Below are 27,031 nucleotides of genomic sequence, written 5' to 3'. Positions count from 1 at the left end.
CAATTAGACTGATAAATGATCCATCTCTTACCGACTCACTCACCCCACTTTCACATAGACATTTAGTCTCCGCAATTTGTATATTCTACAAATATTTTCATGAAAAATGCTCATCTGAAACAACATCAATAATTCCCCCACTCTGTACTAAACCCATTGGAACACGTACAGCCACCTCCCAACATCCCTTCACAGTACACCTTGAAACCCACAGAACAAGTTTCTTTTCCCTCCTCCTTCATCCCTGCTACTGCTATACTGTGGAACTGTCTTAACCCTGAGGTATTTCCCAAGGAATACAATATACAGGCTTTCAAATCAAATGTCAACAAGTTCCCCCTTTTCCATCCCACTACCCATATATGGTACTAAAGCACTATAGGTTGACCAGCCAACCTCTCGTATATGGGCCCCAACATAAAAAATAAAAAAAAAAAGTTTGCGCCTGAAGTATTTTCAGGATTGGGGCAATTCGTATATAGAAGCTAATTTATTTATTTATTTATTCATATGGAGTTTCCTCCCCTTTTCTCCCCCCCATTCCTATTGGGGCGAGTTGAGCCACCTCATGGGGATTAAGTATTTATGGCTGTAGATTCATGTGTGTTCACGGGGCTGGTTTGCCTGCTTGTGGGATGAAAAACGCCAGATAAACTGGCGGAAAAAACCCTACTGCCTACGCCCAGCTAACTTGGCTATGGCCGAGGAAGATCCTCAGATTCCTCACGTCTTCGATGGGAATCAAACCCGGGACACTCCTTCCCCAGTCGCATGGTTGTGAAGCACACAGCCACTAGGCTAACTGCACAGACATAGAAGCTAATGACTTCACATCACTTGCCTTAGTATCGCATAATGCAAAGCACATATCCTTGAGACCATGTATAATGTTATGCATTATGGGAAGTACTGCTACCCAGACCAGTTTTGACCTTTCTTGAGGTCTCGTCAGTGGGAGCCAAACCCAGAGGTGATACCAAGATTGAAGTAATGAAAAAGTCATATTTTCCTATACAGGTAGCCAAAAAGTTTCACACCTTATTATTAAAATACTCTGGATTACAGATAAATGTTGGAGGTTTTTCCACTTGGTTATACTATAAATTAAAGATACCAAGAAATTAAATACTTGGTTTAATCCTTTATGCAAGTGTAAGCAAACAAATACAAGTTGCCCGAGTCTTGAAAATACTTCAGGCGCAAACTTTGGTTGCTTACACTTGGATAAAGGATTAATCCATGTATATAACTTCTTGGTATCTTTAATTTACAGTATAACCTCCAACAACTGTGTTTGTTCAGTGTCAGTATATATATAGATTACAGGAATATTAACTGTAAAATTTCAACTTGAATTTTTTAATAAACCATGTTTTTTGTTTGCTTTTTTATTTTTTTTAAAAAATCTGTTTTTGCATCACTGAAATATGTTATGGCAACTCAAACTAAAAATGTAGATGATGGAAGCAATTATACTTCAATCAATTTACTGTCCATGTGGTTAACCGAGTGGCCTTGCGCTTCACAACCATATGCCTGGGGAAGGAGTGTCCTAGGTTCGATTCCTGTCAACGACGTGAGGAGCTCAAGGATCTATCTCAGCCATAGCCAAGTTAGCCGGTCTTGGGCGTGGACAGCAGGGTTTTTTCCGCCAGTTTATCTGGTGTTTTTCATCCCACTAGCAGGTCATTTCATCCCACATGCATCCCACATGTGGTTAACCGAGTGGCCTTGCGCTTCACAACCATATGCCTGGGGAAGGAGTGTCCTAGGTTCGATTCCTGTCAACGACGTGAGGAGCTCAAGGATCTATCTCAGCCATAGCCAAGTTAGCCGGTCTTGGGCGTGGACAGCAGGGTTTTTTCCGCCAGTTTATCTGGTGTTTTTCATCCCACTAGCAGGCAAACCGGTCCGAGGACACACACACACATACGGATTACAGTCAGGAATACTGACCCAGTCAAAGGTCTGATTCATCAACCTATGCCGGTTCTGGAGCCCGGATAAAATTTGAGGGGACTAGATGGTACCGTGAACTCCTGTATAAAGGGAGAATGCTGTATCATCACACGGAATTTATTTATTTATTTAATCAATTTACTGAAAATAAAAATATCTAAAATATCATGACCACTAATAAGGAAGTGTGATGTGCTGATGGATCAAGAGGATTGGCATGAAGAATGTAACTTACAATAAGAAAGCATGTGAAACTGATAGTAAAAATTAGTGTGCAATTAATGGTAACATAATGAGCAGGGTGATGAAAATGCACGTGCAACTGACAATAATGCACTGAGAGTGAATGATAGTGAAAAGATTTGAAAGCAGAGTTGGTGAAGAGAACTGTAGATGTGTATGGAAAAGTGAAGAAGACTGGAATAAATCATGGCTGAGATAACAAATGACTCTAGTGGCACTGTATAGGGATTCAATCATTTACAGTCATGGTAAATAAGATGATGCACAAGGTGGAATGAGTAGAGTGATTGAAGCATTGGATGTGAGGAGTAAGCAACTAAATGAGTTGATAGTGGTGGCAAGAATGAACTGACTCAGAAACAGTGAGAATGTAAGAATGGATATAAGGAGTTGTTGAGGTGAGATAGTAAGTAAGTAAAGAAAGTCTTCTAGAAGTAAAGAAATTGAATATCTCAAGTTTTTGAAGGACAATTAACTTAAGCAGCATGTAAAAGATGGCATGCGAGGATCAAGGGTCTTGGACTTGATCATCTTATCAGAGGATGTCATTATGAGAACTTCTGTGAGGAAAGAATATGTAGAACTACAAGGCTAAAGATTATGAAAAGCTCAGGAGACAATTTGCAGCTGTATCATAGAATGAGGAGTCTTGTCCTCATTCCAGAGGCAATGTCTAAATGTGTTCCAAGGGTTAGATGGATAAATAAGGTAAAGTAAGGAACATTTAGATTAAGTATGCAGCTTTCAGGAAGAATGCATTATGAATCAGCATAAGATGAGTGCTGTTCATATCGAAAAAGTACAATATGAGGAGCATCAACTAATGAAAAAAAAAAAAGGGAATTCTTTTGATATGTAGCCAGCAGAAGAAAGAAATGATTACAGAAGGATGATACTGGCTGGTGAAATGGTAAAAAGATAACCACTGTGGAGGAGGATATAGTTGAGATATTAAATGAGCAGTTCATAAAGGTATTTCATCTCATACATAGTTTGAGTGCAATGGAAAATGAGGAGAAGAGACTGAGAGGAGAAGGAGGTATAATATGGGGAATTGAGTAAACTTGACTTTAATAAAGCTGTGTGTGTCCTGATGATATATCAATGTACCAGGGGGGGGGGGGGTTGACATCTGTCTTGGCATACTTGTTAAATATGAGTCTTATATTGGGCCATGTTCCAAAGCAGGGAAAGGAAGGCAAGACTATATTGTTTCATAAGTGAGGTAACGCAACTTAAGCCTCACATTATAGACCAATCTGTGTGTCAGGTGTTGCAGTTCAAGTTTTAGGGAGATTAGGGAGTACCAAAATTAAGTTGACAACAGTGGTGCACTCTCTCTGATGGATAGCAAAGGTTTATTAAAGGAAAATCATGTTTTAGTAATCTGCTTACTTGTTACAATAAGATAACAGATGCAGAGAAAGTAATGCATATACAGTGTGGTATGCTTAGATTTTGCAAAGGTCTTTGATAGTTTAATTGAAAAGGATGAGGTTGGATAATAGATTAGTGCAATGGATTAGAGATCGGCTATCCGATAGGTATCAGTAAGTTGTATGGGGGGGGGCGGCAATATCTTATTTATTATTCTTACTTTGTGAGAGACAATCTAAGATATATATATATATATATATATATATATATATATATATATATATTGGTCTGGCCAAGGCAGGCAGTAACAGGCACAAAAAAGGCACTAGTAGTATCTCTTAAAGGTCTGTTTTCAGGACACATTTTACTATTTTTACAATTCTTGCTTTGCCACTTTTAAAATCTATGTTCATATATACAGAGTGGCCCATAAGTCACAAAGGCATCTAAACAACTTTTATTTTTAAATTTATTAATTATTTTTATTCTATTTTTGTTATATGAAATACAGAACATGGAGAGTTTTTTTAATAATCAACAAAGTTATTCACATTTTAAACCTCGTTGTGCCTGTTGGGCAGCCCTATAGTACAGTATAGAAATTTATCTTATTTTGTCCTATCATTAATATCAAATTACAGGGTTTAAATAATAAATTACATGATAACCATTAAATTAAAGTAATTAACTTTAATGAAATGAAAGTACAGATATTTCGTACTGAAAATAACAGTTACATCATCAGTGTGTAGAAACAAGCAAATCAAAGAATGCAAAATAAAATTGGTTTTTCAATTAAAAACTGTTGCTGCATGCTAGAAATTAATATTGATAAATAATATTATTTAAAAACTATTTTTGATGGTTACATAAGATAAGAATATCTGAAATTTTTGAGAGAGACAGAGAGAGAGAGAATGGTTCCAATTCAGATTTGGCCGATGTAAAAGGGCTGCGCAACTTTCTTTGAAAAGGCATTCATATTTAAACTTGTCAATACAATGTCAATACTATGTTGAGCCAAACCAGACATTTGAGGTTTCATGTATTTGATATAATATTGATGTTCATTAATTCTTTTTTCCACAGAACAGCCTGTGGAAAAAAGAATGCCTGCTAATGATAGAGGTGCCAGTTTGTCATTTGTAGATGGCAGCAGTGACTTTTCTTCAAAATTCTACCAATTGGGTCCAAGATGCCAGAAATATAAAGGATTGGAACCCTGTGGTCTGTTGAAGAATCCTGAGGTGTTGGAACATAGGAGTCAATTATCTGCTGGATTTAATTAGGGTTGTAACCAGGTTGGTTAGTGAGATAGTGAGAAGTTCTTATCCTAAGCTTGAAGGAGAGGAGCACACCTTATGTGCTCTATTAATTAAAGACTTGATAACACCTATTTTTTGAGATACATTCATCAAAAGTCCGCTCATCACACCTCTCAAAAAATAGGTGTTATCAAGTCTTTAATTAATAGAGCACATAAGGTGTGCTCCTCTCCCTCAAGCTTATGATAAGAACTTTGCCCTCTAAACATTAATGGAATTCAATGGTTACAACCCTAATAAAATCCAGCAGATAATTGACTCCTATGTTCCAACACCTCGGATTCTTCAACAGACCGCAGGGTTCCAATCCCTTATATTTCTGGTATCTCAGAATTGATTGGCAGAATTTTGAAGAAGCATCATCTTATTCCTACATATTTTTCTATCAACAAAATTTCCCACCTGTTGCCACCTAGAAAAGACCAACTGGCACCTCTATCATTAGCTGGCATTTACCAGATACTGTGCGAATGTAATCTAACATACTTTGGACAAACAAGCTGTTCTGTGGAAAAAAGAATTAACGAACATCAATATTATATCGAATACACGAAACCTCAGATGTCTGGTCTGGCTCAACACAGTACTGACACTAAACACAATATCCAGTGGGATAAAGCTTGTCTTCTCCATAGATGCAGGTTTAAATATGAATGCCTTTTCAAAGAAAGTTGTGAAGCCCTTTTATATCAGCCAAATCTGAATCGGAGCGATCGTCTCTCTCTCCCAAAAGTTTCAGATATTCTTATCTCATGTAACCATCAAAAATAGTTTTTTAATAATATTATTTATCAATATTGTTTCTAGCATGCAGCAACAGTTTTTAATTGGTAAACCATCAACTGCTGTATGTACTTTGTATTCCCATTCTTTTGATTTATTTTCAGTTATTTTCAGTTCAAAACATCTGTACTTTCATTTCATTCACGTTAATTACTGTGGTTATCGTGTAATTTATTATTTATAATCATGCCACAGGTACCTTTAAAGATTAAAATTGCAGGGTTGCCCATAAGTCACAAAGGAGTTTTAAAATGTGAATAACTTTTATGATTATTAAAAAAAACTCCAGGTTCTGAATTTCATTATAAACAAAAAACAATTAATAAATAAAAAAGGTTTCTTAAGGGTCAAAGCTGTATAACTGAGAGGAGACCTCCACATAGCCTTTAAAGGAATGCAGAGAACCGACCAGGGCTTCTGACCTAATGTCCAATCCTCACCTTCTCGTGGTGCACCCTGTTGGGTATCTACTTTGATACTGAACGAACGAGGATGGGCTGGCAATTTGGGATTTAGCCGACCAAATTGTATTCTTATTGGTTAAACCAAAATAAAAAATGATGGCACAACATGACAAAATTTCATGCCGGCTGGGGCATCGCCCGGTTAAACAAGGCCCCCGTTGTTTTCGCCAGGGAACCAGGGCGAACAGCGAAAAGTCAGCTACTGGAACAAATCTGAAAACAAACCCCAACTCAACATCACCAGAGTTAAAGATCGGTACTATCAACGTAAGAAGTCTGAATGGCAAAGAAATGGAGCTAGCTGAGGAATTAGATAAGTACCAGATCGACATAATAAGGGTGACTGAAACAAAAAAGACCAAAACTGGTGAGATCTTTCTGAGCAATAAATACAAAATGTTATATTCAGGAAATAACAATCAAGGAAAAGAAGGAGTAGCCATAGTATTCAACACAAAATACGAGGCTAATCTTCTTGAATGGCAGTCAGTCTCAAGTAGAGTAATGTGGGCAAATATGAGAATGGGGAACTGGACAATGAGACTTATTTGTGCCTATGGTCCCACAGAAGGTTCTACTAAGGTAGAAGTGGAGGAATTTTTTGATGCTTTAGAAAAAACAACTGACACAATGAAAAAGGAAAAGTTGGTCCTTGTTGGGGATCTAAATAGTAGAGTAGGAAATGATTGTGAGACATACAAAAATATTTTGGGAAAATTTGGAGAAAAGAGCAAAGCTAATAATAATGGCAAATATCTGTTGGATTTCTGCTCAGGACATGGACTGGTTATTACTAACACCATGTTCCAACATAAAAATATGCACAAATTCACATGGAGAGAAGAGGCTAGGAATAAGAAAAGTCTCATTGACTATGTTATTGTTGATAGTGATGTTTTCTCCCTGGTGCAGGACACCAGAGTGTACAGAGGATTTGAAATTGGAAGTGATCACTATTTAGTCTTGAGCAGGATAAAATTGAATTTCATATTGAAAAGAATAACATGTAAGAAAGTTTTAAAGCGAATAAAAGTTGAGCAGCTCTCAGATGTAAACTGTAGACTAAAATACAGAAATATTATTGAAAAGAAAATGAAAGAGTTTGAGAACAGGAATCAAACCTTGGAGATTCAGTGGCAAACTCTGAAGGAAACATTGATTGATTCTGCCAGAGAGGCATGTGGTGAGGTTGTGTGCAAAGATAAAAAAATCAGAACTCCCTGGTGGACACAGGAAGTTAAAGAGGCAGTGAAGGAAAAGAAGAAAGCATATCAAAAGTTCCTGGCAAATAAGTCAGCTTTTACTCTTACAGAATACAGAGACAAATGTAAAAAAGCTAAACAGTGTGTAAAACTAGCTAAACAAAAGTCATGGGAGGACTTTGGCAAGAATATAGAAAATAAATATCAAGAAGGTGGCAAAATATTCTGGAGGTTGTTGAAGAAGCTTAGGAATGGAGGAAAGAGTGCTGTAAAAGGAATTAGAGATGATAAAGGTGAAATGAAAACAGGAGAAAAAGATATCCTTGAAGTATGGAGTAATTACTTTGAAAAACTGCTAAATAAAACAAGCAGTGATGACAGCACAGTGATAAAAAACACTGACCAGGCATGCAGTCAGGAATACATATCCATACTTGAAGTAGAAAAAGCCATCAAAGGCTTGAAATGTGGAAAGGCAGCAGGAGTAGATGATATTCGACCAGAAATGCTGAAGTATGGTGGTATAAGAGTCTTACAGTGGCTGCACTGCATAGTTCAGAAAGCCTGGACAGAGGGACGAATTCCTGATGATTGGAGTAGAGCTCTCATAGTACCCATATATAAAAAGGGAAATAAAACTGAATGTGAGAATTACAGAGGTATTTCCCTACTGAGTGTTCCTGGCAAGATCTATGCAAGTATACTTGAGAAACGGTTGAGAAGAATTGTGGAAGAAAAGCTTGGGGAAGAACAAGCTGGATTCAGGCCAAATAGAGGCTGTCAGGATCAGATCTTCACTTTACGACAAATAGTCGAGAAAGCATGGGAATATAACAAAGATCTGTATTTAAGTTTTGTCGATTTGGAAAAGGCATATGACAAGGTGCCAAGAGAGAAGCTATTCAATATGCTGCAGTTATATGGTGTCAGTGGGGCATTATATCAAGCAATACTTAGTCTTTATTTGAGTTGTGAGTCAGCAGTTAGAATTGAAGGAAGTACAGGAAGATGGTTTAATGTTAAATCTGGTGTGAGACAAGGATGTACATTATCCCCTCTGTTATTCATTATCTATATGGATCACATTATGAAGGAATGTGGTATTAAACCTGATATCAAAATTGGAGATGTTAATGTCAGCTCTTTGCTTTTTGCGGATGATGTTATACTTCTAAATAAATCCGCTACAAGTCTGCAAGATTCTCTGACTAAATTGAATAGCTGTTGTAATAGATATGGTATGAAGGTCAGCAATAAAAAGACAAAGACAATGAAAATAGGCAGAATCATTGAAAATGTCAACTGTGTTGTGAATGGAGAACCTGTGGAACAAGTAAAACATTTCAGCTACTTAGGTACGATTTTTACTGAAGATGGTAAACTAAATATAGAAATAGACAACAGAATCAGCAAAGCTGGTATCGTGGGAAGTCAATTGAATAAATTCATATGGAATAAGAAAGAAATTAGTCGGAACACTAAATTAGCTGTATACAAGACTGTGTTCAAACCAATTTTAACTTATGGATCTGAGAGCTGGGTCAGAAGTAAAACACTTGACCAAAGACTAGAGACCGCAGATATGAGAGTCCTGAGAAAGATTAGAGGCGTGAACAGATGGCATCAATGGCAATATCATATTAAAAATGAGGATATTACGAAAGAACTTGACATTGTCAGCATCCAGGAATGCGTTAGCAGAGCTAATCTCAGATGGTATAGTCACTTAAATAGAATGGGAGAGGAAAGATTAGCAAAACAAGTGTTCTCTGCCAGGTTGGCAGGAAAACGACCCAGAGGAAGACCAAGATATAGGTGGATTGATACGGTACAAAGTGCCTTAGACGATAGAAATATAAGATCTGATAATGTTGGAGTCTTGACAAGTAACAGACTGATTTGGAGGAAAATTGTAGATAGGAAGTTAGTAATGATGTAATTTTTTCATGTAGTACTGTCATATCCTGTACACCCCTTAAGGGTACATGGCAGGAATTTGATGATGATGATGATGATGAAAAAGTTTCCTTTCTGACTTATGGGTCAACCTGCATGGCTACTTAGACAAATGAGTTTAGTGTTATGTGAGTGCAATTGTGTAAATATATTTCAGCAGTTAATTGGTATAAGCCTCCATAATACTTTTTTTATGATGCCAACATATATGAAAGGTCACAGGACCTATAACACTGCAGTGCAATCTGTGGCTAAGTATTTAAGGAGCAAGACAAAGCTTACTGACATGTTTGTTTTAAAGAGCTGGAGGTTGTACCTGGTGGGAAAAAACGGTATAGGGGAGATTGTTCCAAGGAATAGAGGTGGGAATGGAATGAAGGGTGAAGAGAAGTTTGTTCAGGGTATTCAGAGTTGGACAGCATATGAATATTAGTGGCCGTTCTAGTTCTTACATGGTTAGAAGAAAGTGGAGGAATAGCAATGGCCAATTTAGAGAAGCAGTACCCATGAAAGTACCTAAAGAAAAGGCACAGTGCAGAAACAGAGCACCCATGGGAAAGTGACTCAAGGGAGTCTGTGAGGGAAGGGGTCATGCATTAAGTGGACTGTCTTCTTATGAATATCATCAAGAATTCCTGGGTGCACCACCCCAAATGTTCCGAGGTTTGTCAGATCTGAGAAATGTTACTTTCTTGTATAATGACACCTGTGGAGTATTGCTCCTTAAATACTTAGCCACAGATTGCACTGCAGTGTTATAGGTCCTGTGACCTTTCATATATGTTGGCATCATAAAAAAAGTATTATGGAGGCTTATACCAATTAACAGCTGAAATATATTTACACAATTGCACTCACATAACACTAAACTCATTTGTCTAAGTAGCCATGCAGGTTGACCCATAAGTCAGAAAGGAAACTTTTTTTATTTATTAATTGTTTTTTGTTTATAATGAAATTCAGAACCTGGAGATTTTTTTAATAATCATAAAAGTTATTCACATTTTAAAACTTCAAAGCTTACTGACGTTTGTTCTTAAAGAGCTGGAGGTTGTACCTGGTGGGAAAAACAGTATAGAGGAGATTGTTCCAAGGAATAGAGGTGGGAATGGAATGAAGGATGAAGAGAAGTTTGTTCAGAGTATTCAGAGTTGGACAGCATATGAATATTAGTGGCCGTTCTAGTTCTTACATGGTTAGAAGAAAGTGGAGGAATAGCAATGGCCAATTTAGAGAAGCAGTACCCATGAAAGTACCTAAAGAAAAGGCACAGTGCAGAAACAGAGCACCCATGGGAAAGTGACTCAAGGGAGTCTGTGAGGGAAGGGGTCATGCATTAAGTGGACTGTCTTCTTATGAATATCATCAAGAATTCCTGGGTGCACCACCCCAAATGTTCCAAGGTTTGTCAGATCTGAGAAATGTTACTTTCTTGTATAATGACACCTGTGGAGTATCCACAACTAGAGGTACAGAAAAATAAAATTCAAGTTTTATTGTGTAAAATCATCTAATGTATCATAATACATCATCAGTTCAATTATCGAATAATAGGAATTGAATTGGAAAAACAGCAGAGCGCATGCTTAAAATTGGAATCCCTCTAAGTATACAGTCACTCGCTAATGGATTAAAACTATTGGGCTGAAATTAAAATTAATTAAATTAAAATATATAAAAGATAAATTTATTTAATACAATTGAGGATAACAATTTCCCTAACTTCTGGATATATGGATCTATGTAGCAGTTTAATGTTTTTCCATTGAATCCTGTGATTAGGTTTCCAATTTCATGTTGTGCAAGACCAGATTTGTGAGGTTTGATAAGATGGATGTGTTCTTGATTTTCAGAGATATGTTTATTTATGGATCTTCCTGTTTGTCCATAGTAAGACAAGTTACACAAAGTACCATGTTCGTGCAACTTATGATACATAAGATGAAATGTTTACACAATAAAATTTTAAATTTATTTTGCTGTGGCATACATGTTATTCTACAGTTCTGAGAAGTATTAGAAGTTGAGAAGAAGAGAAGCAATGTTTTGAATGGAAGAGGCCATCCAGCTTTTTAGAGACTGAGGAGGCTATGCATGTATGTAATATTTTTGTAGCAGGATAAACTGGATGCGATAGTCAACCCCCAGAAGTCAAAGCTGATCTTGACAGGAAATTGGAACATTATCAAGATCAAGAGGGAGTGAGGTAGGATCATTATTGTGGATAATAAGGCAAGACTGAGTTTTTATGGCACTGAACTTTACTAGTTACGTTTACTCCATTTGAGAATGTTGAGAACACTGTTTAAGTCATTGGTTATGAAAGATTTTGAGGTTTCCATCATTTCAGTACTTAAGGGTTTCTAGAATGATGAAGAGTATTGGATTTGAAGTCAGAGAGAGAGAAGGTCATTGATGTAAAGAAGGAGAGTGGGTGAGAGTACAGAAATCTGAGGTACTATAGCATTGATGAAGAAATCTGATGAGAGGAAACCATCCATCATTACTTGCAATGAATGACCAATGAGGAAACTGGCAATCCAATCACTGAGTGCAGGAGGGAGGCCATAAGATGTTAGCTTGTTTGGGAGGATTCGATGCCAGGCATGATCAAATGTCTTTGAAATATTGTGAGTGATAACATGGGTTTTCCAAATCTTTCCATGGTCTGTATCCAAAGGTGGGTAAGATTAGTTAGGAGATCAGCTGTGGAATAAAAATGGCAGAATCCATAGTGATGAGTCTCCAGGCAGTGAAGAAGCTGGTTGTTGATAAACTTCTCAATTGATTTTGAAAGGACTGAGGTGAGAGCAATGGGAGAATAGTTAGATGGTTGAATTTTGTCTTTCCCCCTTTTTGAATATAGGCTGAATGCAGGCTTGCTTTCATGCTGTTAGGTAGATGACAGTAGAACATAATAGGTTATATAGGCGATATAGGATGTATGTTAATTCTGAAGCACAACTTGAGGAATGCCATCTGGACCAGGTGCCTTATTAGTATCAAGAGTGATCATGGTTTTCCTAATGATATCCTTCTGGTGAAAGTTCAAAGGAGGCATGCAGTGGACAGTTTGTGATAGTGTCAGGGATGATTTGCCTCGGCTGTCCAGGCAAGAGTTGGAGGGGGGGGGAGACACTGATGCCAAGAGGTCCACCTGTTCCTTGGGTGAGGTTACCATGGCATCATCAGGATGCAAGAGAGAGAGAGAGATGGAAACAGGAAAGGGCAGAAGTTACACTTGACAGACTTAGCAAGGGACCAGAAGGCAAGTTTATTGCACTTCATTCTTATGAAGTCCTTTGGAATTGTTGATAATTTTTTTACACTTGTTTCAGACTGTATGATCAGCAAAGCAGATGTTGGGTTATGGACAGCAGAAGCACATTTTTTGAGAAGCAAGGCTTAGATGAAGACACTTGTTCCAGTGAGGATTATTTCAGATATTAATTCAGTGTAGATGTTTGGATTGGAAGAGCAAAAGGAGTAATCTAATCATGGAAAAGAGGCAAAAAAATAATTCTGGAGGTTATCCCAGTTGGCACAATTGTAGTGCCACAGGGTACAAGATTGGGAGGAGGATGAATTATATAGAAGACTCAAATAAGATTATGGTTAGAGTGGCCAAGGGGAAGAGCAGACATCCAGTGTATCTGGAGGAAAAATTAGTTAAGAAAAGGCCTAGATCAGTGTTTCTCAACCTTTCTAAGCCCAAGGACCAGTAAAATGCCTAAAACAATTCTTCAGATCACTAAGTTACAGAGGTGTAACTGGGGGAGGGGGGGGGGAGCAATATGCCCCGAGCGGCACTTTTTCGGCGTTTAAGAAATCTTGCCATATCGTGTATTAAACAGCAACGGTGATGAAATAGATTTCGACAATGTCATTGATGATTTTATGAACAGAAAGCAAGAAAAATAACATTTTAGAATGTTGAAATTAAAGTTTTACTTCAAAAATAAACATAGTGTTTTTAATTTATTTCCCTATACATCGTTTTGACTCTTTGCAATTTTTTTAAAATCCAAAGGGAATTACCAACATTTCGGAAAAACTGTGCCATTTATAACATAATAAATCTAAATGCATGTTTTGAATACATATGTAAACATAATTAATTAAATTGGAAATAAAATTAAAAGTGTATCAAATAAATAATATAATTATGTTACTACTTACTTTTAATGAGATGGTTGAATTTCTCGGCCCTTTCAGAGTTGCTGGATATCTGGCTCAATATTGGTCAAATTCAGTTGAAGATAGGTGCACGCACGCATGTGCGCGTGCACACACACACACTAAGACGAAGTCTGTATTTTGTTTTTATTCGAAGGAGCGATGAAAATCCTTTCTCACAAAGATAGGTTGTAGAAAACTGCAGGACGATTTTCAATGCTTCTTCAGATAATTCAGGAAATTCACTTCTCACTGAAGGCGAGATCCAAAATCGAGCCAAACCAAGATCACGGAATTGCATTTTAAATCCACCATCACTTGAAAGCTCAATTAACTGTTCTTTTTTCGATAATGAAAGGTCGTTCTCATGACTGCAAGCCTGAAACGGATCGTGAACCCACAGAAATTCATTATAAAAGTTATTCAGAAAATATGTTTCAAAATTCCGTTTCAGATTTTTGAGGTCCCTTTCCAGAAACTTGGAATCAACAGAATTTTCATTTTCCATTAAAAAGGATTCCAATGTTGAAAAAGGTAAAAATTGTCTGTCTTTCACATAATTAATCCATAAAACCAGATTTTTTCTCGAATGTCTTTATTTTGTCGTACGCATCAAGAACAGTTAAAGAATTTCCCTGTAGAAAGAGATTTAGTTCATTTAATTTCAAAAAAATGTCTGAAAGATAGGATGGTGTTGATAACCATGCTTCATCAACAAGGAATGATGCAAAATCAGAATTAACATCATTTACAAACAATAAAACTTCATGCCTTAATTGAAATAGCCTTGTTAGTACTTTGCCCCTGGAAAGCCAACGAATTTCAGAATGAAGCTAAAGTTGTATATATTCACTGCCCATTTCATCGCAGAGTAATGAAAATAACCTGTTATTTAACAGTCGAGCTTTAATAAAATTACCTGGCTTTACAGCATTATATAGCACAGTTTTAAATTCTGGTGGCATTCCTTTGGAGTCTAACGCTTCCCTATGTATGAAACAATGTACCCAATTCATATTCGGAGTTACTTCCTTGACCACAAAAACAACCCACTATGCTCCATTCGAACAGAAGCCTATACATTTTTCCCACTGGATCCCTTTGTGTATTATTTAATTATTGAGAATGTGAAATATTTCTTCTCCAGTTGTTCGGGATGGCAAAGTTCTACAAAACAGAATATCATCATGAATATTGTTATCATGCGCATCTTATGTAGCATATTAACTGTGCACCATTTGTAACATATTGTCTATTTTTAACGCATAATAAGGGCTCTTCTTTAACTCTTTTGATTAACTGAGATTCTACGTCACCTACCATATCATTAGTTCTGTGACCGACAGTGTCATTTGAAAAAGGAATCAAATTAACATCTTTTAGTAATTTGTTGCCAAACATAGTTTTTACCACATCTTTTATACCTGGAAGTAGCAAATTTTCCCCGATAGAATGAGCTTTTCCTGTTTTCGCTATGCACAAACTTAAGAGATAGGATGCTTCCATTGCCTTGCTATTAATGGAACCCATAACTAAAACTATATCTTTCCCATGATTTTATGTCTCTAAGCATCGCTGAAAAAATTCAATTGGGTTATTTTTCACATCACAATGTTTAGTTTCTAAATGTCAGAGTTTCGCAGGTTTCATGCACTCATTCGACAACACTTCGTAACACAAAACACATTGAGGTTTCTGTTCACTTTCATCTCCACACCAAGTAAACCCGAATTCCAAATATGAACTGTTATATTTCCGATGCATTTTTTCTTTGAAATGTTTGTTTCTTCTACTTTAATAGCATCAGACTTACTCGCTGTTACAACACGTGTACCACAATTAGGGTTAGCATCACCTGTTTCATTTGCTCTTTTTTTCAAAGTCCTAGTTCTAAGTCACTTTTCCATTATTAAAAAACGTTTCTGAAAAATATATAACTACTGGAGTTAACTCAACACACTTTGTCCAAGTATCACTTAGCACTTCTGAAGATATACTGAGCCTTGGATGAAGGAAGGAAACCTTCAATAATAAAAATCAATAAACAACAAGCAATTGGTCGAAATCTGGATAACACATGTTCACTTCAAATCTGACAAAACAGCAAGAAGGCGGAAGCAATAAAACTATATTGTTGCTCACTTCACCCCTCTTTTATTATTCGTCATTCTGCCGCTACAAATTTATTGGCAGAATGACGAATAATAAAAAGGGTGAAATGAACAACAATATAGTTTTATTGCTTCTGCCTTTGAATGTTCTGATGCTATTTGTTGGGTTTTTTTAAAGTCTCCATTTGATTTCAATAATTTTTACTTACTTATTCAATTTTAATTTGTTTTATTTGGATAATTAAAAAAAATATATTTATTTAATTAATTTAAGTATGCCTGTGGAACCCCTGTCCCACCATCGAGGACCACAGGTTGAGAAATACTGGTCTAGAGTGTTGGTATTCTGGTTAGTAAGCTAACTATTTGTGTTGAGTTGTGACTGATGGCAAATGATTTGGTTTCCCTTCCAGCTCGATCTGTGAAGCTGGAGTAGGGGAGCCAGTTTGTGTTATGGATGTTGAAGTTCCCTAGGAAGACGATCTCACAATTTCGATAATTATTAATTATTTGTATGAAATCATTTTAATGATAAGCACTCAAAAAGGTCAGCATGGTTGTTAGAATTAGAGGAGCAGTAAAGATAACAAATGAAGGCTGTAAAGTGAGGCAAGGAAATCTTGAGCCAGAGCAGGCTGAAAAGCAGGGATTCCAGTATGGAGAGCCTTTAACAAGAGATATCAGATTTTACAAAAGAACATGTTCCTCCCCCCCCCCTTTCCCCCCCCCCCCCCAGGATGTATTTTGGGACAGTTTAGGTGGGCTATGGCATGTAGTATGCCAAATGGGGTTCTGTTGAAAGAACAATGTGATATTGCATCCCTCGATTGGAAAAGACTTAGGAGTTCAATTCTCGTTGTGACGAGTGAAATCTTTACATCATGTTTTTCAATTGAAGGCAAGTTAGCCAATCTTATATGGAGGTAGCAATGTTTTATCTTCCAGAAACTTAAGTTTTTCATCTCACATAAAAGCAAATCAGCCATGAGAACACATGAAATTCACAGAAAAATATACTATTTTTGTGGGCAGCAGCAGGTGATATTGTGTGTTGATGGTGTCCTTGACACCCTGGAGGTGTCACATAATAATAATATTTGAAATTGTTCATAGCATGTAAGACAGAACTACACAAGTTGTATTCAGTCATAATTTGTGTGTGAGTGAGTGGGTGCATTGAACAAAAGCACAAAGTTTGGTGAACATTCTGTAATTCTCAGAATCTTGATGTTGCAAGAATGCACAACCTCAAGAAACTTTAAAGGGATAGTTATGGAAAGCTGCTGTCAAATTGTTTATCAAATTAATTTGTAAGCAATTACTTGAAATTCACTATGAACTTTAACCCTACATTAAAAATTTGGCAACCTTTATTTTAGGTTGCCCTGATGTTGCTGTCAATTACTGCTGCAAACTCAAGGTAGCCAAATTTGATGTGCCTTTGTTCAATGCATAGATGCAGTATGACTGAATACAGCTTGTGTCTTGCATTAGTAAGCAGTATGTTTTGTAAGTGATTAATCAATCAGTATTTTATTTTATTTATTTTCAGAAGCAAATAATCCTAATGTTCATTGTCTGGATGAAAATAAATTGTGGAGATTCAGACCGAAAGAATGTCTCCAAATATACTGTGCATTTCATAATGAATGACTCAAGGATCCAGACTTAAGCACTCATTTAAATTTGGAAGGTTGTCTTCAGTGTGTTTATAATATTGACATAGTATAATAAAATAATTATATAAAATACTCTGTATATATTTTAATGTTTGTGGTTATAAGATTACCAGTGCCATAAAAATTCCTCAAGCATCTTCATGTTAATTATTCACATTATATTTTGACGATGGTAAATTAACCTATGAAATAAACTTAGATATTTTCTCTTAGCACTTTCCAAATACAACACTGCTTCCTGAAAGTGGACAAAATGGTTAGTGAGATTTAGTTGATAAGATGACAGATGATAAGAGATTGCATCTGCATGAATCAGATACCAAAAATATCATGGGGGGGGGGAGTTATTGAAGACAAGTGATCAAAAGTTAATTGGGGATTAAAATGCGAGAGTGAATATACTTGATGATGCAGTCTAGTGCAAGAAAACTATTATGTCCTACTATTTACTCATTGTTATAGAATCTGGATGCAAAAGGTGGCATGCAACTGCTCGGTGAGCATAGTAAGTAATTATGGGGGAATAAAGGACACAGAGAACTATTTTATGCAACTAACAAGAATTACCTGAAATAGCTTATGCACGTGACTGTCCTTGTCATTCAGGTTATTTTGTTTTGTTTCTTCACAGTGTGTATTGTTAAAGTGCCTCTGATAATGCTAGCTTGAGATAGCAAAATGTCATCTTGTAAATAATTAATTTAGTCAGTACATTTATTTGCATATTAGTGTCTACATGATTTTCTGTTCCAAAAACTCCCACATGAATGGAAGAGATGAAGAATTTGTCATAAGCAATGACCTAACATAAATCAGAGTTGTAACACAGACTAGTTAGAGTTATAAAAGTTACCAACAAAGACAATCTCACTATTTGGTTAGTTTGACTGCAGAAAATGAACCTTGAAAAATAATATGAGGTCTGACATGGAAAAAATGAGACTGAGCCTGTATCTCTTTTTATTTAACAAATTGAGAAAATCATATGATGTCCTTCAAAACAGTTCCCTTCTGAGTTGACACACAGCTGTATTCGATGCTGCCAACGTTCAAAGCAATTCTGCAGATAATTTTCTAAAAGGCTGTTGAGGATCTCCATTGTTTTTGATTTCACATCTTCTACCGACAAAAAAAAAAACTGGTTCCTTTGAGCACTGACTTGATTTTTGAGAAGAGATAAAAGTTGCAGGGAGCCAAGTCTGGCAAATAGGGTGGGTGCTCAAGCACAGTAATGCTGTGATTAGCTAAAAACTGCTTCACAGACAAAACATTGTGGGCTGGCATACTGTCTTGGTGCAAAATCCAACTATTTCTCCACAATTCTGATCATTTCCTTCTCAAGCCTTCACACAACTTCATCAAGACTTCAAGGTAATGCTGCTGATTTACCATCTGGCTGCTGGGAACCCACTCTGCCATTACAGTACCATGGATATCAATGAAAACAATCAACATGGCCTTGAACTTTGAATGACTCATGCATGCTTTTTTTGGTCTTGGAGATGTTACTGACTTCCGCTGCATTGATTGTCGCCTGGTTTCCAGATCATATGTAAATATTCAAGTTTCATCACAAGTAATTACCAAATTCAACAAATCTGGTTCATTCTTAATGAGTTGCAAAAGGTCCTAACACAGTTCCTTAAAGCATTCTTTTTATTCTTTGGACAACATTTTTGCCCAAACCTTTTTTTTTCATGTTCAATTCTTCCATTAAAATGTGTTGAACACTTTCCCTGTCCAAATCAACTTTCTCAGCTACAGCTCGAACACCCAAACTTCTGTCTTTTAGAATCACATTTTGCACTTTTTTAATGTTGTTATCAGCAACTGCTGTGCGTGGGCAGCCTAGGCGATCATCATCCTTCATGCTTTCTCTGCCTTCCAAAAATCAGTTGTATCATTCAAAAAAGTGTGCACAAGACACACACTTCACTGTAAGCCTTAGTCAATAATTGAAAAGTTTCTGTTGCAGATTTCTTCAGTTTCACAAGAAACTTTACGTTAACTCGCTGTTCACTATTGCATACCAACATTTTCTGACCAAGAGTAAGAAAACGTCTATATTTGAACACACATCCACTTGTACTGAGTAAAGTGATGGAGTTGAGCCTTGTGTCTCATGGTAACAGGTTAGAACATGCTGAATAGCCATCTCTTTGTCTCTTCCCTCCCACTCTCTGTTCCCAAGCTATAGAGTTAGTCTTGTTGTTTTTTTTTGTGTTGAACCTCATAAGTCAATGATATGGTGTAACTTTCAGAATTTTGTGTAAAGGTAAAGATATTCTAGATGTCTGCAGTGATTACTTTGAAAGACTACCAAATGAAATAAACAGTGACAACACAGTGGTAGAAAACGCTCTACAGAAATGCAACTAAGAATACATATTGGAGGAAGGAAAGGGGCAAAGCAAGATGAAAGTGGGATTTATACAGTTGCTTAGGAATTTGAGGGTGTTAGATCTGATAATATCATCAGAAGATGCGCCCATAACCATGGTAGACACACACACTGCCTCCAACTGGTGAGAGTGATCATGTGGTCTTGTTCTGGAAAGTTGCCAAACACGTCGATTTCTCAGTCAAGAAGGGGTTTATGCTCAATTATAAGGCTAGTGATTATGAGAGACTCGGGAGTCATCTTGGAACAGTGCCATGGTTTGAGAAGTTACAAGGAAAGAATGTCAGGAGGATAAACCAAGTTTTTATATTCCTGCTCTGTGGATGAGTAGGAATATGAAGCAAGAGCTTCAAAAAAAAAAAAATTTTTTTTTTTTGGTTAAAATGTTAAACACTGAACACACCACATATAATAACATTGCTAAGTCATAGTTATAAAATCTTCACATGCATTATTCAAAACAGAATTCAGACTTTAATAAATGAGACAATAGGAGAAAATCAAGCAGGTTTCTGACCCGGAAAGTCTACTATAGACCACATTTTTACAATTTATAGCCTGGCTGAAAAATACTCGGGCATACAACTTACCTATATACTGCAATTTTATTTATGTCAAACAAGCATTTGATTCCACTGACAGGAACAAAACGATAAAAACATCTTAAAATCTGTGACAGTAGATTCGGTAATAAAGTTTTGTAGATAACTACAACCCTTCATTACCGATTATTATAGAGATACCAAAGCAACTGTCGAATATAATAAAATAAAAACAGATAAATTCTAAGTAGATAAAGAAGTCATGCAGGGGTGTCCACTCTCACCATTTATTTACTATCTATCTCAAAGAAATATGCAAATCCATAGCTTAAGATATAGAAAAAAGAAGAACCAGGTCTAACAAATAAATGGGATGAATAGCAACCATATTAAATATGCAGATGATGTTATTCTTCTTACAGAATCTGAAGCACAATTGGAATGAAAATCAATCTAAGCACAACTAAAACAATGAAAATAGGAAGAGATGAGAAAAAAATTTCAATAAACTTTTAAAATCATATACTTGAACAAGTAAAGCAATTTACATATCTCGGCAGTCGCATTACTCACAATCTTAACAACACAAAAACAGTAAAATACAGACTTAACAAAAGATGGTCTAATGAATAAATTAAACAAAATATGGAAAAAAACAACAGCATTTCAAAAAGCCTCAAACTAAAAACTCTATAAAACCATCATTATACCTACTTTGTTACTTTATTATACCTACTACATTATTATAACATATGCAGCCAAGACACTGACACTCAATCAGAAAGAAATACAGAAAATCAGAGCATGTGAAATGAAATGTTTATAAAAAATAACTCACTGGTTAGAACACAAAATAAATGAACACGTTAAACATGAATTAAACTACAGAAAAGATATCATAGCTATAATTCTTAAACAGCAATTAAGATGGTTTGGACACCTCAAAGAACGTCCTTTCAAAGATTACCAAACAGTTTTGATTGGAATCATTGGAGGAAGATGATCAAGAGGCAGACCAAAAAGAACTTGGCTACAATCTTTGAAGGAAATGTCACAATTATCGAACTTCAGAGAGATGACGAGATGGAACTAGTTAGCAAAGATTTGTTCATAGGTGACTCAACCTGTCAATCTGACAGATGAGAAAGAAGAAGAAAACTTGAATGTTAAAACAGTTGAATATCAGACAGCAGTTTGCTTAACTTCAGTAACTAGTTGCTTGTCACTCCCTTGGAACCCTGCCAGAGATGAGACTTAGATTGATCAACTTCATCAGAGGCAATGCCAATTCTCTTGCACATTCATGTAGAACACAGGATGATATGTCATCCAGTGCCACTGCTATGTTCACATTCATATTTTTTTAATATGCTGAACACCTTCTGTTCATTTACCTCAATGTTGATATGCATCTCTGTAACATCAGCAGCTGTAAAATCACCACCTGGATGATACACCTTTGCAAAATGATCACTCAGCAATTCAATTATTTCTTTTGGTTCAATCACCTTCCTACCATGAGAACTGTTTAAAGTCATTCTACCATAGTCATTTTTCCCTCTTACTTGCTACATTACAAAAAACTTCTGAGTTTACTTTGGCTAATTCTCTCTCATAGTCTGATTTGGCCTTCCTTACCACTAATCATCCTTCTTGCTTTCACTTTGTACTGCTCATGAGTATGCTGATCACTTTTTTCATAATATTTCCTTCACTTTTTTTTTTTTTTTTTTTGAAGCTTTATATCCCTACTCGTCCACCGAATTCCAACTTGGTTTATCCTCCTGACATTCTTTCCTTGTAGCTTCTCAAACGATGGCACTGTTCCAAGATGACTCCTGAACATAAACCCCTTCTTGAAAGCGGTTTATGTTCAGGAGTTCATATAATGTTCATTGTCTAATCTGTGTATCTGCTTTAGAATAACTAACTGATAGGTGAGTTAGTTATTCCAAATTCATTTACCTCAATTAGTTGATATATAAATATAACCTTTATTTATATTTATATAATATAAATATATAAATATAACCTTTCTATCAATTAACTTATATTTTTCTTTCCTTGTCTCCTTAAAATGTGTCACCAATGCAATGTGCTTCAAAAACAACTTTTTTACACTGATATTGTCTACTTTTTTTTTTTTTTATCAGTTTATATAAGCTTTCCCAGGCATATAGATCATTTTTTTTTTCCTTCTTGCTTTTCTTAAGCTTGTATAACTAGCTTAAACTAAATGATATGCAACTTAAAATTTTTCTCGAGACTGTACAAGTTTCCAAACACATAAAACACTTACTAACCTAGATCTTTGTCATAGCCTGGAATGTCTCCCCAAAGAGCAATGCACAGTTCCCACACATCATTCACTTGATGTGAGAAATAAGTATCTGGATGACTTGAGTCTACAATTTTTTTTTTAAAGCAAAAGAGAAAATGAGCAAATATATTACAGAATTTTTTTCCTAAAATAAATTAATTAAAAGAAACATTTAAATATGACTTGCATGAAAATAATAAGCATAGCAGTTTTTGATATCAATGGAAATATTCAAAAGATGACATTTTAATAAATACATGAGAGAAACACAAAGTTTTGGTTATTTTCTACTTAAAAATAAATAAACTACAGTTAACCATAGTGAGAACAATAATAATAAGGAATGTAATCATTTCAGACTTAAAAGCTATACAGTGATTCCAAGAGCACTTATCTAGTCAGTTTATCTAACTAGAAATGATGGGCTATCTTCAAAATTAGAAGACCGTACAGTTGGTTCAAATTAAAGGATCAATAATTTGGAAGAAAATTTAAGATTACAAAACTTATAAATAAATGAAGTCAAGATTGTACTGAACACATAATTTTGTTGGTTGGTTGGTTAGTTTATTGGCACAAGAACAGCAAATCATACTACAACCACAGCAAAGGTTACAGCAATACACAAGGTCAAAGGAATACATAAACAGTCAGAGAAAAACTAGTAAACAATATGCATGTACACAAACCAAGACAAGCAATAGAATATATATATACATATAAATAAAATTACAGCAGAGGTTACAGTAGTACATAAATAGCCAAAGAGAAATTAGTTAACAATGCTGTATCTACATAAAAACAAAATTACAGCAAATGTTAAGCAATACACAAGATCAATGGCTATAGCAGTACATAAATCACATAGACTTGTGTATCATAAGTAGAACAAAAAATTTCAAACTAATAACAATTTAAATTTCACTGTTCCTTCTTTTATGTAGCATGTTATACTCAAGCAGTCTTTGTGCAACTCTCAAAAGCAGTGACTCATGTGGGAAATATATGTACAAGGAGAAACTAATGGCAACCAATGTGGATCATGGTAAAAAACAAGGTTTTGCAGAGATTTAATCACACCATAGCAGTCATTAGTTGTGGCAAATTACTTGAACCTTCTAAATTCAAGAGCAGCAATGTTATGAAAAGATGTAATCAGGAAAAGAAGTCATGTAAGTTCAATAGTCCATCAGGATAAGTAAACAGACAACCGAAATGCCTTTCTCAGAGTAGTTATTATCATGATCAAATTCCTGGTAGTGCCCTCAAGGGGTATATAGTACACTATGATAATAATATATGATTAAGTTTATATTATTACCAACTTTCCTCCTACAATTTTCCTTCAGATTAGTCTGTTCTTGAAACATTATCAGATCATATATTACAGTTTCTAACTGCAATAATCCACCAAGATCTTGCTCTTCTTCCAGGTATTTTTTCCTGCCATAATGGTATTAAACATCTGTTTTTTGACCCTTTTCTCTCCATTCTATTTAAGTGACTGTACTACCTTCGATTAGCTCTACCCACAGATACTCCAACACTAGCAACGTCATGTTCCTTTCTATTATCTTCATTTTTAATGTGATGTTGATATTGATTCCATCACTTCACTCCTGTAGTTTTTCTTAAAACTCTCATGCTGTGTTGTTTTAATTCTAACCAAATTCTCAGATTCAGGAATTAAAATTGACTTTATGTCTTGTATACTGCTAGATTAGTGTTTTTCTAATTTCTCTCATATTCCATATAAATTTGTTATTTATTCTGAATCCAGGTGATCCTATGTAACAGCCAATTTCATTATTATTATATTTTTCTTTTTATTAGTGATTTTCATACCAAATTCATTAGAGCAGTTATTGAATTTAGATAGGGAATCCTTAAGATTTGAACTGGATTTATTTAGGGGTAAAACATTTTGAATAAAGTAAAGAGATAATTTAAATTTTGATATCAATATGTATCAAAACTAGAGCTGATAAATAAGAGTGGAGTAGTGTGCACCCTTATCATCCATCCTATTTTATATCAGACCGTGTGTGTGACATTCTATTTACCTCACATAACTGAAGTATTTTGAACAGCTTTGCTATTAATATCCAGTCATATAACTTTTAAGATGCACAAAACTTAAATACAGATCTTTGTTATATTTCCATGATTTCTTGACTATTTTCTTCAAGTGAAAATCTAATTCTGACAATCCTGATTTGGCCTAACCTAGCTCATTCTTCTGCAACACAATTTTTCTTAGTCTCTTCTTGAGTATGTTTGCATAAATCTTATTTACAATCAGCAGGGAAATTCCACAGTAGTTCTAACACTCTACAGCCTCAATCTGTCAAAGTTCCTAGTTGGAGGAAATGCCAATTAGACCACTAGGTAGTAGATGTCCTCAGTACATATCTTTTTCCTACCACTCTGGTACTTACCACCACCTGTCGTTCAACCCTTTTCTCTCCATTCTATTTAAGTGACTGTACTACCTTTGATTAGCCCTATTAACAGATTCTTGAATGCTAGCAATGTCAAGTTCCTTCTTATTATCTTGATTTTTAATGTGATGCCGATATTGATTCCATCTGTTCACTCCTGTATTTTTTTCTGAAACTCTCATACCTGTGTTCTCTGGTCTTTGATCAACTGTTTTATTTTTTTCCCAAATTCTCAGATGTACAAAATTTAAGGACTTTTATTGCTTTTGTAATTTTTTTTTCTCTGTGATGCTGATATTGATTCCATCTGTTCATTCCTAAGACTTCAACTGGATTTATTTAGGTGCAAAACATTTTGCATAAAGTAAAGAAATGATATCTTAATTTTCATATCAATCTGTATGAAAATGGTCTGCTGATGCATAACATACAGACTCTCCATGTCAAGTCAATCCTGCCTGCATGTGGTGTGGCCTGTTTTCGCAAAAGGGACACAGGCAAAATCAGCAAGCAGTCCTGCTATAAAGAGATACCTTCCTAGTTGGAGGAAATGCCAACTAGACCACTAGGTGGTAGATGACCTCAGTACAGATCTTTTTCCAGGTCTTATTTCCGACCACCCTGGTATTCAACACCACCTGTTGTTCAACCCTTTTCTCTCCATTCCTGGAAGTGATGAATGACATTCACCATCATTTCCAGTCATCCAAGACCAGACCTCCTACTCTTGACAGAAATCCTAAACAGTATCTACATCCAAATTACACACTACACAATTCCTGTTGTCACAAAGGGGGGGGGGGGGCACCAGTGCCTTTGTGAGGTCAGATAGTGCATACAAGAGAGTGGCTAATTTAGAATTCCTTGCTTTTCACCTCCTCTGGCTTAAGATTTCATTGCTATATCTTGTAATATTCATCTACTGCATTTACTATTTTCTAAACTTCAATAAATACTGACTTCTTTACATTCCTCTGCATGAAAATCCCCATTAAAAGCTCACATCCACTTCACTAACCTCTGTGGCATTAATAACAACATAAATGACATTCACCATCACCTGGTGAAATACCACCACCCTGCTAAGTAAAGGCCTGAAGTGGTATTTGCCAATGTTGGTCTCCAAAGCAGGAATTCTGGTTTCTGTTCCCTCTTCTGTGCAGTGAGAGTGATACCCCTTCAGCCACTCACACTTAGAGACCTTTAACCACTTGCATCTTGAGGATACATCAGTTAAAACAATAATGACAAGGTTGGCTGCATTTTGCACAGATCGAAACCTGCAATAATGAGGGTTCCTGATCAACAGGCACATAATCCTGCTGACATATTCTGTCAGGTCATGCCTGGAGAAGGAGTTCAGGTAGTACTGTCAAGGGCACATTATGGCAAGAAGACTGATCACTCTCTGTATGGATGTCATGTCCAAGAGTCTATCTTTTCTCATTATATATCCCTCACTGTCCTTCCATCTAATCACAAACTAATGATGAACCTTAAAAACAATGAGTGACACTGTAAAAAAAAAAAAAAAAAAAAAAAAAAAAAAAAAAAAAAAAAAAAAAAAAAAGGAATCTCTCTTATGAACTTATTCTAATAAAAAAATACATAATGCAATCAATCACCATATATAAACCATGCCCAAAACTCCCCATTATAAACTCACATATACTTCACTAATGCCTATGGCATTAACATGAACATAAATGACATTCACCATCACTTACGACCATACCTATTCTTGACAGAAACCCTAAACAGCATCTACATCCACTATTGTCAACCTTCAATGTCCAAATTACACACTACACAATTCCTTTCACAAGAGTAGCACCTGAATCTTCGTGGGGTCAGACACTGCACACCAGAGAGGGAATAATTTAGAATCTCTTGCTTCTGACCTCCTCTGGTTTAAGATTTCCTAGCCCCATCTAGTAATATTCTCTAAACTCCAATAACTACTCAGACTTCTTCACTGCTCTCCATGAAGCTCAACCATATGCAATCTAGCCATCTTCCTAGAAAGACCTAAACATCCATAATTCCAACCAG

The 27,031-nt window shown here is 35.8% G+C and overlaps 1 protein-coding gene across 2 annotated transcripts in view; it reads right to left on the bottom strand.

Annotated features, from left to right (window-relative positions):
• Window positions 1–27,031, bottom strand: part of Nup98-96 (nuclear pore complex protein Nup98-96) — a 610,292-nt gene that overhangs the window by 160,613 nt on the left and 422,648 nt on the right. For both annotated transcript variants that reach the window (XM_090395312.1, XM_090395313.1), the window contains one exon: window positions 22,522–22,623. In XM_090395312.1, the coding sequence (XP_090251438.1) occupies window positions 22,522–22,623 (102 nt within the window). The remainder of the gene's footprint in view (window positions 1–22,521; window positions 22,624–27,031) is intronic.

This window comes from Typopeltis vanoorti, chromosome 7 (genome assembly GCF_054136105.1).
Source record: "Typopeltis vanoorti isolate ZY-2024b chromosome 7, IOZ_Tvanoo_1.0, whole genome shotgun sequence".
In the NCBI taxonomy this organism is placed as follows: Eukaryota; Metazoa; Arthropoda; class Arachnida; order Uropygi; family Thelyphonidae; genus Typopeltis; species Typopeltis vanoorti.
The sequence above is the reverse complement of the archived record's forward strand: the minus strand, read 5'-3'. Positions and strand labels throughout refer to the sequence as shown.